The sequence below is a fragment of the Onychostoma macrolepis genome, chromosome 22 (assembly GCF_012432095.1).
Source record: "Onychostoma macrolepis isolate SWU-2019 chromosome 22, ASM1243209v1, whole genome shotgun sequence".
In the NCBI taxonomy this organism is placed as follows: domain Eukaryota; kingdom Metazoa; phylum Chordata; class Actinopteri; order Cypriniformes; family Cyprinidae; genus Onychostoma; species Onychostoma macrolepis.
This window is the reverse complement of record NC_081176.1, coordinates 16,221,171-16,235,092: the sequence shown is the minus strand read 5'-3', so window position 1 is coordinate 16,235,092 and position 13,922 is coordinate 16,221,171. Positions and strand designations below refer to the sequence as shown.

At 37.5% G+C, this 13,922-nt stretch overlaps 1 protein-coding gene across 1 annotated transcript in view; it reads left to right on the top strand.

Moving 5' to 3' along the window:
* Positions 1-13,922, top strand: part of cntnap5b (contactin associated protein family member 5b) — a 64,293-nt gene that overhangs the window by 15,527 nt on the left and 34,844 nt on the right. The window contains exons 3-5 of the mRNA XM_058761347.1: positions 447-640; positions 4,840-4,987; positions 9,440-9,643. Of these exons, the coding sequence (XP_058617330.1) occupies positions 447-640; positions 4,840-4,987; positions 9,440-9,643 (546 nt within the window). The remainder of the gene's footprint in view (positions 1-446; positions 641-4,839; positions 4,988-9,439; positions 9,644-13,922) is intronic.

The window sequence follows — 13,922 nt, the reverse complement described above, 5'->3', positions numbered from 1 at the left end:
AAATAAATAAATAAATAAATAATAATTTAATTAAAATATTGAGAATCACGAAATAATTTGCTCATGCCCATATTCATGTTGTGGTCTGAAGTAATTCTGAATGCATAAAGTCTACTGTAAACACATCTTTGTCAGTTGATAAGAGTTATCAATAGGTTTTAAAGGGGTCATATGATACGATTTCATATTTTCCTTTGTCTTTGGAGTGTTACAAGATCTGTAAAGTTGCAAAGATTAAAGTCTCAAACTCAAAGAGATATTTTTTATAAAAGTTAAGACTCTGCCACGCCTTCCTAAAACGGCTCATTGAAACACATGTTTTAGTGAAATTAAATAAAAACAATTAAAAAATAAATTTAAAATTAAATCAACACAGGTTAAGTTGCATCTTTTTGTTGCTTGTATATGAACTCAGTTACAATGCACCCCTTCTGTTCTTGTGTTAGGAAGTGGCGGCTGGGCTCCAGAACGAACAGACAGGCTACGATGGCTACAGGTGGATTTACGAGAACGGGTCGAGGTCACAGCTGTAGCAACCCAGGGTCGTTTTGGGAGCTCTGATTGGGTTACGAGTTACATGTTGCTGTACAGTGACACAGGAAGAGCTTGGAAGCAGTTCAGACAAGAGGACAACATAGGGGTGAGTTATCCAAGTACTCTTACATAATCCATCCTTTTATTATATTTATAATACATTAGTACTTCGGCCGGTGCAATAAGAACTGTAAAAGCTTTCCAGATAATGTGGATCAGGGGGGCTTTTATGACTGGAATAAAATGCATACACACCCATAATCATTAAGCATCTGTGTCTTTAACGAAATCATAATAATTTACTAGGATAAATTAATGCATCCGCCCATGCACTCAGACACTGTCAGCACACACTTCCCATCGAAAACCAGCCACCCACGAAATGTTCAAATTTTAATTACCGACTTGAATTTCACTTAATCGCCTAAACTAAGATTAAATACACCCTCTATTTTGAGTGATGTGGCTTTATATTCCTTCCCAAACTTATTTCATGGTCTCCTGACCTCACTGGTCACTGGCAGTGCAGCTGAAATCCTTGTCTACCCAATTTGAATTACGTTTTCTTTTTTTGGGTAGTTTTATTTTGACAACTTTGGAATCGATCAGCACGGCCCTTGCACCACAAGAGACAGCGGTTGCATTGCCTCCACACTTACAGGCAAACAAATGGGCTTCACCCTCCTCTTCTGAATCAATACTAGTCATTTCAAAGCTCCATCATTCCCTGGCGTTCTTATTTAGCACAGCTCGAAGAGATCTGGGGCGAAACATTACTGAGATCTTACCTGCCATCTCCGTCGTCTCTCATTACGAAACTTGGATTCCTGCTAATGTAATCATCGGAGCTAAACAAACACTGAGAGCCGTAGGAGGAGGTGGAGGTGGTGTATACATTTTCTGCGGCTAATTCATCTCATTACAACTTTATTTTTATTTAATTTTTTGTTCGTTGATGGTTTAATGTTTGGTTCTTTTATCTTCCACCCAGCGGGAGGAAAAAAAGGTGCTGATTAGTTTGAGAACGGAGTTTAATGGAAGTCTTTGAAGGTGTGAAGCATTTTAATGAGTAGAAGATTAAAAGACGTGGAACATTTTTAAAGAGCGGTAGGTGCCTCCTGGTCGTGCCATTTTTCTGGTAGGCTCTACAGCTGGAGGTAGGACCCCCAGCTATTCTAAACCTGGAGGTTTAGATTAGCAGCGACGCTTTGAGTGCAGCTTAAAGAAACTAACGCTGCCAGCGGCTCCCCGCTAACTTTTTGTGTTAGTTTTTTAAATCTTAGGTAAATGCAGCTTGGCAAAAGTTCAGCTCTATGTATAGATAATCAACTCTCTGACTTTGGAAGAGTTTCTTTGAGGTAAACCTATATGCTAATTGAGTCTAAGTTGGCTAAAGTACCTGCAGAAAGCTAATGTACTTTCCCAGTAACTTCAATATCTGTTTTCCGACTTCTATAAATGAACTTCATTAGCAAATATTAGGGCAGTCAATGAAGAAATAAAATGAGTAAGCACCTGCTAACCAGCCAAACATTAACACAGGAATGCAGAGTCACGTGACGTGCTCATAAACCTAGTCGCACTTGAGTAGAGCTCCGTACATTTGGCCCTTTTTTTTTTTTTTTTTTTTAATTCATTAATTCATTAATAATACTTTCCCTGATGGCATATAATCAGAAACAGCAGGAGTTGTCACCGTCGGCTTCTCTGATTAAGAAGAAATCCAAGCTACCGACCGTGAGCGATATGGTGGACAAGATGGCGAACACTGTTACACACTTTGAGGACATTCTAAGAACCGAGTTGATGGCGATGCGGAACGAGTTAGTTTCTCACATGTCAGTTGTTCAGTCGCTATGCTCTAAATTGGATCTTCTTACAGGGGAGATGAGAGAACAAAAGAAAGTTGTCGCAGATCACATTAGGCGAGTAGCCGCGCTCGAGCAACAGGTTGTGAACTTACAGGATCGCAATAGGCATAGCAATCTGCCTCTGGTCGGATTGCCTGAAGGTTCCAAAAAGGACGACCCTATGGGCTTTTTGAAAAGATTGCTACCAACGTGGCTCCCGTCTCTGGCGGGAAAAGAGATTGAAGTGGAGCAAGTGCATCGCGTGTACACAAGGCTCTCCTCAGATCGCGCTAAACCACGGGTTTTCATCTTTAAACTGTTGCGGTACACATACAGGGAGCTCATTTTGCGGGCCGCCAGACTTCACGCCCGGTGAAAACATCCGGCGGAGCAACGCTGTCGTTCTTTCCAGATTTTTCTCCGGTCACCGCAAAAAGAAGAAGTGCATTTGCGCCAATTAGGAAGGCGCAAATGCATCCAGAATTTTCTTCTTTATTCTGCAACGCTGAAGGTCATTCTCAATCAAGGTGATCCTAAAATTCTATACTCCCCAGAAGAAGCAAGAGTTTTTCTCAGATCCCATACATCCACGAACTCTCAGTGAATTTCAGCGGGACATTTGCTGTCTAATCGGAGAAGAGATGCTGTAAATGGTTAGGTGACTGTCTTTCAATGTGCACTTTAATGTTCACTTCTTAATTCATAGTTTCTAGAAGCTTTCATTGTGCATACAGTATCGCTTACTGATTATGATGTTATTTTATTTATGTTTTAGTTGTATTCCTTCTCTCTCTCTCTCTCTATCTTTTTTTTTTTTAAATAGAGATACTACCTACTCAATATGTGACTATGGGTCCAATGTTGGTGCTTCAGTAATGTGCAGATTTTTGTTGACGCCATGGACCATGTTAAGGGGTGCTGGCAGATCAAGGTTTGTTCTTGGTTTGATCTGCCATAGTTCATGGGAATGTATTTATGTTGTTTTTTTAATAGTGACAGGAAGGGTGGGGGGCGGTTTAATGGTAGACTCAACAGGTTTTATTTTCAAACTTGTATTTTGTCTTATTATGCAGTAATTCTGTTCGATACCTATGACTGACCTTAGTATTCTGAGTTGTAATATTAATGGCCTAAATGGCCCTCACAAACGTTCAGGTTTTCTGGATTTTTTGCGAAGAAGAAAGATTGATATAGTGTTAGTTCAAGAATCCCATTTGAAAGAGGAGGATATACACAGCTGTAATAATAGGTTTTATGAAGTGGTATCTCATTCATATTTGGATACTAAACCAAGGGTGCCCTAATATTGGTGCGGAAGATGTTAAATATTACTATCTAGGGTAGAATAACACATATAAAAACAATGAAGAATATGAATATTGTATTTCTTTCAGTTTATGCCCCTTGTACTCCTGACCCTACTTTTTCTCTGTTTTTGTCAACCTATCTCTTGAAATTTTCGGATTTTGAAATTGTATTGGGTGCAGATACGGATTCTATAATGTCGCATATCCTAGATATATCTGGACCAAAGGAATCACACTCTCAAGCTTTTTTTTTTGTTCTGAATATGAATCTGTCATCTTCTCCTAAGTGTAATCTCTGTTCGCAAGAATCTTTAGGCACGTTTTTGCATTGTTATTTTTGGGAGTGCCCCTCACCTTTTTGCTCTCAGCTCTTGACTCCGCGCCATTTTTTTCATGAATGACTTTTGGGACTTCACCTTGTCCGTCTAATAAAAATGTTTACTGTTAACTGCTCTCACAGCAGCAAAAAAAAAATGTTAGTCAACCGTTGGAATCCTCCTCACACAATGGACAGACGAACCTGGACTGTGTATTTGTTGGACATTATCTCAATGGAACTCTCAACTTCTCATATGCATGGATCTAGTGTGGAAACTGTGGGTTTATGGCATTCAGCTTTTGATGTTCTGTCATCTTTTCTAGAATCCTTGTAAAAATAATTTTATTGTGGGTGGGTTCTAAATTTGCTCAGTTGCTTTTTGGTTTTTACTGCTGTTCCCAGAAGAAAATTTAATAAAAAGTTGTTAAAAAAAAAAAAAAAAAACACAGGAATGCCAACAATGTACAAAGCTAACAATTGCACTTTAGACACTAAATGAATTTGAAAATGTCTCAAAGTTTACGAAAACTTAACTCACAAGATGTTAATAGATGTGGTAAAGCGAGGGTGTGGTCACATTAGCAAAAAATTGACTTGACTAACCTCATGTGAAATTCCTCATCACATAAATTCCCTGTTGTAATAAATGTTTTTTTTTTTTTTTTGTCCATGAAAATTCGCCAAATGGCAGTAAATATGGCCTTTCATCCAGCAGGAAAACCTTGTTTGAAATGATGTTGATTCATTAACACATGAAGTGCACCTACTAAGATCAGATCTTGGACAAGCTACTGCTGGGCAAACTAACAATTTTTATTTCTTTTTGTAGACTTTCCCTGGAAATACAAATTCAGATGGGACTGTTCATCACAAGCTCTCACACTCCATAAGAACACGATTTCTGCGGTTCTTGCCAGTGGACTGGAGTCCCGGGGGATGGATGGGGCTCAGAGTAGAGGTCTATGGCTGTGCATACAGTGAGTACTGAATGTACATTTGGTGTGTAATTGGTACTTTATGTATTCGGAATGAAATGCCTTTACTGGGATATGATTGGATATGACTGGTTATGTTTAGATGTGATTGGTTCATGCGATAATCCCACCAGGTGTGTTCATGCACATTCTGCGTTCGCAAATCAGTCTGAATAAACAATATAATGGTGTTAAAACATGATCTTTGGGGCTTTTTAGTGAGCAATTAGCTTTTAAATTAAATTAATGGTACATCTCTGTAAGTTTATTTGGTTAATGGTGCATCATACGTTTATTATTAAAAAGAACAGCTGAAGATCAGTTCAAAAATAAAATATTTTTAAATAAAATATATTGTTTAAATTGTTATTGCCTTGAGTTACTATTTTGGAATAAAATGAAAAAAATTGTAAATTTGGCTAAGCATCAATAAAAAGCAGTTTAAGAATCTGTAACCAGCTGTCTTTCTTTGTACTCTTGTATTTAGTGTTGTTGTTGAACATAGCTAACTTAAAAATATGAACTGCTGATTGAAAACATGTAAATACTGTTTGACTTCATGACAAGTGAGATCTGACATGTAAAGTTACGTAGCGCTTTGAATAACCAGGGTATTTCTGCTTTAAAAGCACCACCTACTGTCAGAGAGTGAATTTGCATTCTCGTACAACCCGTCTGCCATTTCTTTTATATGTGTTTGTATTTCGTTGTAAATCGCATGTGAAAATCAGACTGAATTGTTTTGCTAGTGTGAACAAGCCTTTATGGTGCCACGGAGGGAGATTTTGTTTTATTTTAATTTTAGTTTTATTGTACAAGTCAACCAGCTAAATCAGTGCAGCAATATATTTCCACGTATTTCCAGTGCTGAAAGGTTTTCTTCAAATCTTTTGGAGGTGGGAGTGCATTAAATGAAACAATCAAGTGCGTCTTACACATACAATCGTACTGACATGGCTTGAAGGAAGAAAGCTGTGGTTTCACCCTTACGGACATTAACCATGGTTTTACTATAGTAGAAGTGTAGTAACCATAGTTTTTTTGTGTATTGATTTCAATTTGTATAACCAGAGTTTTTCTACAAATACCATGGTTAAACTATGATTAGTGTAGAAAAAGAATGGTTAATTTGTAGTTACCACAGTTTAACTATAGTAACCAAGTGGTTTTATTTGTGGTAAAACCATGGTTAATTTTGGTAAGGGCAAAAGTTCAGCTAGTCTGGATAGTTCACTGTAATGTTGTTTTACTGCAGTCGGGTTGAGTTGGTTTAGACCTGCCTTCCCTGAGTATCAAAGTGCAGAGTAACAATCAATCGGTTACCTCAAGGGTAGCCAGCGCCACACGCCTTGTGCTTGAAATATTTATAACACAGGCTTGCTAGTGCTCGTTTTCTTTCTTTTTTCCTTCCCCTACTCCCTCCTTGTTCCTTACTCTCGGTCTCTCCTCAGGTGCTTTGTATTTGCAGTCTGTGCACTAGCAAGACCAATTGTCAATTCAAAGCCTGACTCGCTGACCTATCACCGCCATGTTTATTCTCTAAACGTTAATTTCGTGAGATAGGGCGGAATGTGACACCGATGGGGGCGACTTGGTTTACTGTGTTGATCAAACATGATAAGTGGGTGCTGACCACACAGTATTTCAGTAATAGGGTTTGATAACAGCGACGCTAGTGCTTTCTCAAAGTCAGACCACTGGCAGGTTAGCATTAGCATGAGCACAGCTTGCATTCCAAAAGAGCCCTGAATTAATCAAGCAGTGAATTAGTGCTCGGTAATATAATTAGCCCTGCCGTAGTATGTGCCAAACATACAATGGCTTCACACAGCAGCGCTCAATGTTAGCACAAAGGACATATGAACATGTCTGCTAACTCCTGGGAAGAAATACAGAGGACAAACATGTAAGGGAGAAAACAGAAAATGTGGCAGCAAATGGGGGGAAAAGTGAATTCAAACATATCTGAGTCTTTAAAAAAAAAAAAAAAAAAGTGAACGCACACGTTCCCTCTGGTCTCCCTCTATTCATATTTGTCTTCTGTGGGATAAACCGGACGTCCTCGGTGGTGTGTTGGCCTTATTCATGCACTGCTAAAATGCTCCTGAAGTCAATTAGTTTTAAATCTGTCAAGCTCCTCTGCTGCTAACTGCAATTTAAGGCCGTGGCTTCGTGGTATAAACTGTTTGTGTGTGTATGTCTAAAATGGGGAGTGTGTAGCAAGAGCATAAGTGTGTGAGTGTCCCTGTACAGTCATTAATTCACATTGGAGCACCGCTGTGTTGATGCCACCAAGAGACCCACAGATAAAGTGAGGTCTAATTCTGAGTTTGTGGACAACTTTGTGTGTCTCTTAAGCAATAAGCAGGCCCAAACAGAATATACACATTTTTCACACACATTTTCCATGCTGAGTGATTGTGAAAATTATTGGAAACAAAAAGATTTAAAATATGGCATGTGTTTATTTTATTTTCAGTCTGATACCATGGGTTGTCAAGATCAGCATTGCTGATTTCATTATTATTATTATTTTTATTATTATTATTGCAGTGTATATCATTTTAATCCTTTGACATATTTAAAGGCCATCATTAGTAACATTAAATAAACAGCAAAAAGACATCAACGAAATACAAAGCATATTTCAAATACATTTTAATTCAGTATTGAATGTCAATCCCAAACACTTCTTTTCTCATATTTCTAAATAATCCATCTGAGATTGATTGTATCGATTGTTATATTAATATTATTTATGTATAATTATAGTCTTTATTAATATTTTGAATGAACATTTATTTACAGTTTTTTTTTATTTGTTTTTTTTATGTGATTTTGTCATTTTTATTAGTTTTTTAAATAGTATTTAGGTTCAACTTATTTTTATTGCTGCTTTAGTTTTTAATTATTTAGTGACTTTAGTGCTTTTTTCAGTTAGTTGCCAAGGCAGCATTTCTAATTTCTTATACATTATCAAATATTTATATTTTATTCCAGCATTATTTCAGTTAACAAAATTTAAATATGTAAGAAATATGTAAGAAATGAGTAAGAAATATCAGCGTTGAATGAGTAAGCTGTCAATTTAATCTTTATTCTTATCTCTTTGGTCCCAGATTTCATGTAGGCAGTAAGATATACAGAAAATATAAGTTTATTTTGCCATCTACAATCCTAAATAATAAATTATTCAATCATGACGTGAATCCACTGTGTGTTGTGTTTAGTGAGCCGTCTGGCTGAGTTCAGATGCAGTTGCGAGTTTGAACTTCATTGTTTTTGTTCTTTCCCCTCAGGAAAGATTATACAATATGCATTAGTTTTTTTCCCCCCCTTGAACCTGGCAGTATTTTCAGCTTCTCTTCTTTCTATCCTCTCAGTTCTCAAGGTCATAGTTTATATAACTTATATGGTTATTTGGTGATTATTGTTGTGCCTCTTTGATTGAAAGACTTTGAGATAAAGCTATATTTTCTTATCGTTCCATCTTGACATGCATTGCGCCTCCATCAAAACGGCAACTTGTGCAAAAAACGAAAATCAAACACATTCTCATCTGATCTCCCCACTTCATCTAACTCAGCCTCATTGCGCTTGCTGATGTTCCTGGACCCTCTGTGTTAGTTCTATATTCAGCAGACGGCTCCGAGCTCTTTGCGAGGCTTTGCTTGTCACGGCTAGTTAGCTTCAGTCTCTCGCACTCTGGCATCCGACGAGGAGAGAGATGGAGAAAGAGAGCAAAAATGTAATGTCTGAACTCTGAGCCTGGGTCAAAATCCACATTTCTGCCTTTTACTGCCAGGGTAGAATTTGTTCTGAAGGGTTGCTTCGAGACAGGCTTCATATTTCTTTAAATTCTGGCCAAAGTTTTTAAGAAGGTAATAAGATAAAATAAACTGACCCTAACTCTTAAGACAGATCTTATTGTGTACCATTCTGGTTCTTCTTATATTCTTTTGAATTTTGATAGTGTTTTACTAGAGCTCAAGAGCTATTTTAACTTTACTTTGTTGTCGTTGTTATTATAGTTGTGTTGTTTGCTTTTGCTATTGTTTTGTTTTGCTTTTCGTTGTCATTGTGTTGTTTTGGTGTTTTGCTTGCTATTGTTTTTATTTTTGTTCCTTTGATTCACTTTGCTTTGCTTTGTTTTTTTTTTTTTTTTTCCATTTCTTTGCTATTGTTTTTGTTTTGCTTTCTTTTATTGCTTTGTTTTGTTATTGTGTTATTTTTGTTTTGTTGTGCTTTGTTTTACTTAACTTTTTTCTTTTGCTTTTCTATTTTTATTTGCTTTGAGTTTCTAAAACAATGTGAAAGCAAACACTGTTTAGATAAACATTTACTGATAAATTGTACTAAATATTTTTTTTTTTTTTTTTTTAAGAAACTAAATTAGGTTTATCTTGCTTAGTATTTATGACCATGATGCATTCTTTTTTCCCTTCCATTTCTCAGAGTCGGATGTTGCAGACTTCAACGGCAGGAGCTCTTTGCTCTACCGATTTAATCAGAAGTCCACCAGCACTGTGAAAGATGTCATCTCTCTACGGTTTAAGAGCCAGCGTGCGGATGGGGTCCTTGTGCATGGAGAGGGACAAAGAGGCGATTACATCACCCTAGAGCTGCATAAGGGCCGACTGGCCCTGCATATCAATCTGGGTGAGTGAGAGCTCTCTATAGCCTTTTAAACTCAAAACGAAGGCCTGAAATGTACTCTACGCAAGCTTGTGGCCACAAATGCTTTGAAAAAGCTAGATTTCCTGGATATCATGTTAGGGTTCATTTATCATGGTAATTTTCTCCAAACCACTTGAGGGCAGTGTCAGTAGATTGACAGCAATATTGTAACAGTGGCTACTATCTTGCATTCCAAATATTCATTGCTTGATGACATCATTAATCCAAGATGGCTGACAGCGATAGCCATGTGCTAAATCTAATATCTGTGAAAAACTCAATTGAGATAAAAAATATATATATATATATATATATAAACCAAAATTTTGAGTAAAATGTAGTTTTTATTGACCAAAAACCAACTGTCCACGTCATGCAACAGTGGAGTCAGACTGCATAAAGTCTGATTTCTGTAGCCTTCTATTATATCTATTCTATTTTTTCAAAGATGTTATGAATTGTCTTATATTGTAATAAAACAGACATTTAATAAATATATCACCATAAATAACCATTTACAATTACATATTACAGCATTAAATGGCAACTTTACTCATACATATGGAGACAAATTTGCATTTTGCCTTCCAAAGAGGGACAGCATAGGTCAGAGTCAGTACAGAATAATAGAGAATATCCCAGAGGACAGTGGAAGTGACAGTAGCCGGGTTTCCATTCAAAGCTGCGAGTTTAACTTGTGCGCAAATTTGGAATATCGCATAAAACATTTGCAAACGAGCACCGTTTCCATCCAATGAGTCAAAGAGAACAAGATCATCACTTCCTGGTAAACTGGCACTAAGTAGCCTATAGAAAACTAGGATAAGCTACTGAATATAATAATTTTCATATACAAACAATTAATTGCGCCTCAGAGCGAGCAGACGAAACACAATAAATGTTGTCATTGCTTTCGGAGGTGGATGCTGCTGTTTGGGAACACAGTCGTGTAAGACAATTATATAGAAATACTTTGATGACAGACTGCTCAGGCATTTCAGAACGACCATAACAACATTTTAGATGCTGTGGAATGAGATTGGTCCGCTGCTAGTCAAGTTATTCCATCTCATAGCGCAAAGTCGCATGACTTTTTTGATGCGCTTGGAGGAATTTATTCGCAAAATTAATTTCCATCTCCCATTATTCGCATTAACCCTTTTTCGTCAAAAACCACCTCAAGTGAGCATAAAAACGTTTTTGCGAATTAAGGGATTTTTATTCGAAATTTGGCGTTTCCATCACTCGTTCTCACTCGTACTCATGCGATACTTCAAAATGCGCATTAAAACAGGGTGATGGAAACCCAGCTAGTGACAGCAGTGAATGTTTTTTCCATGATTTGCCCATATTGCTAATAGGTTTCCGCATATATGTAACTACTGTTATTGTTCCTACAATATGTGTTTTATTGTTATTATATTGTAATATTATTGTTTTTAATAACTGAGCTGATATAAATAGCATAACATGCCATTTAAAAAAACACAATATTCCATGTTGTCAGCTGTGGCTTTATGTCCCATTTTACGCCTTTGTTGCATGGTGTCCACATATGTGGACAGTTAAATAATTTTTAAATAAAACTGATTTTTGTAAAAATGGTAGGTTTATTTGAACAGTGAGAGACAGAATAACAACAAAAAAATCCAGAAAGACGCATTTCAGAAAAGTTATAAATTCATTTGCATTTTAATGAGTCAAATAAGTATTTGATCCCCTATCAATCAGCAAGATTTCTGGCTCCCAGGTGTCTTTTATACAGGTAAGGAGCTGAGATTAGGAGCGCTCTCTTAAAGGGAGTAATCTCAGCTTGTTACCTGTATAAAAGACACCTGTCCACAGAAGCAATCAATCAATCAGATTCCTAACTCTCCACCATAGCCAAGACCAAAGAGCTGTCCAAGGATGTCAGGGACAAGATTGTAGACCTACACAAGGCTGGAATGGGCTACAAAACTATCACCAAGCAGTTTGGTGAGAAGATGACAACAGTTGGTGTGATTATTCGCAAATGGAAGAAACACAAAATAACTGTCAATCTCCCTTGGACTGGGGCTCCATGCAAGATCTCACCTCGTGGAGTTTCAATGATTATGAGAACGGAGAGGAATCAGCCCAGAACTACACGGGAGGATCTTGTCAATGATCTCAAGGCAGCTGGGACCATAGTCACCAAGAAAACAATTGGTAACACACTACGCCGTGAAGGACTGAAATCCTGCAGCGCCTGCAAGGTCCCTCTGCTCAAGAAAGCACATGTACAGACCCATCTGAAGTTTGCCAATGAACATCTGAATGATTCAGAGGAGAACTGTGGTCAGATGAGACCAAAATCAAGCTCTTTGGCATCAACTCAACTCGCCGTGTTTGGAGGAGGAGGAATGCTGCCTATGACCCCAAGAACACCATCCCCACCGTCAAACATGGAGGTGGAAACATTATGCTTTGGGGGTGTTTTTCTGCTAAGGGGACAGGACAACTGTACTGCATCAAAGGGACGATGGACGGGGCCATGTACCGTCAGGGCCAGGGCATTGAAAATGGGTCGTGGATGGGTATTCCAGCATGACATAACCCAAAACACACGGCCAAGGCAACAAAGGAGTCGCTCAAGAAGAAGCACATTAAGGTCCTGTAGTGGTCTAGTCAGTCTCCAGACCTAACCTCCAGACGTTAGAAAATCTGTGGAGGGAGCTGAAGGTTTGAGTTGCCAAACGTCAGCCTCGAAACCTTAATGATTTAAAGAGGATCTGCAAAGAGGAGTGGGACAAAATCCCTCCTGAGATGCGTGCAAACCTGGTGGCCAACTACAAGAAACGTCTGACCTCTGTGATTGCCAACAAGGGTTTTGCCACCAAGTACTAAGTCATGTTTTGCGAAGGGGTCAAATACTTATAAATTGATTTGCATTTTAATGAGTCAAATAACTTTTTTGAAATGCGTTTTTCTGGATTTTTTTGTTGTTATTCTGTCTCTCACTGTTCAAATAAACCAACCATTAAAATTATAGACTTATCATTTCTTTGTCAGTGGGCAAACGTACAAAATCAGCAGGGAATCAAATAATTTTTCCCCCACTGTATCTGTGTTTTCATTCATGAAAGATAGTATGCAAATTGCACAAAATAACATTTAAGTGTACACTAGCATTCAAATTATCCTCAGATCTAATATATGTGGACTAAAAGCCTCAAAACACCCATTTTGGAGAGATTCAAAGCAATGTGTTTAGGTTATTCCGCATCTTTGGGTTTTGTAGAGCCCTTCTATCACTCCAGCAAGAGGAAGTGTTCACAGACACAATCATGGCATCTTACCGTAATCATATGAGAGGCAGTTGTGAAACAAAGATTTGATTAAGAGGCCAAATCTGCAGCGTAATCACATATAAGTGTATCGAGCTGTCACAAAGAGCAGTCTAATGTAGAGTCCCAGCGCTTTCTGAGCCTCGTGTTCAATTAGCACCAGCAGTCAGATGGAATAAGTTGCACGTTACGCTAAGAGCGGTGGCGAGCTCTGATTGCTAAGTATACTGAACTGAGATGATGTTGATGCTGTTTATCATGACAATGTTTCCTTTTAAATTTGCATTCATCCTGTATCTGAAAGCCACAAAAAGCTCTCAAAGTTAAATTACTTAAGTTTTTTTTCTCAGATTCACTGACACCATTAATTTGGCGTTTCTCCTTTATTAAAAACAAAAATGTGCTTAATTGATATGCAATTAATGTGACAATTCAATGAATATTAATGGTGCTAAAAATAAGCTTACTTTTCTTTGTGCAAAATATAATTTCATATTTGTTTCTTTTGATTTTGTGGTGAAATATGAGCTGAACGTGTTCCTGACAGGCTTCTCTCACTTTGTCAAGATAGGCTGTTCTTTCTGTACTTTTATCATCAATACAGCAGGTTTCTTTCCAGGAAGTTCAGAAGGATCAAACAGAGGAGACGGCACAAGGCACACCTTTCCTAAGCTATTTATGGCTCGTTTTGAAAACGTGCTGAAAAAGAGACCGTTTGATAATTTTCTTTCTAAGGTTGCCCATTATAAAGATGCTGTAAAATTAGAAACTGATAAAATGTTTGCTTCTGACAACATTTTAATTTGGTTTCATTTAGTAGCATGATATAAATGGTATTTATGTGCACCTGTGTAAGTGTTGGTATTGTTACATATGATTAAATCTAAAACTATTAAAAATGTATCTAATTAAAATAAAAAATAAGATCTCAATATTATATGGAAAGCTAAAAA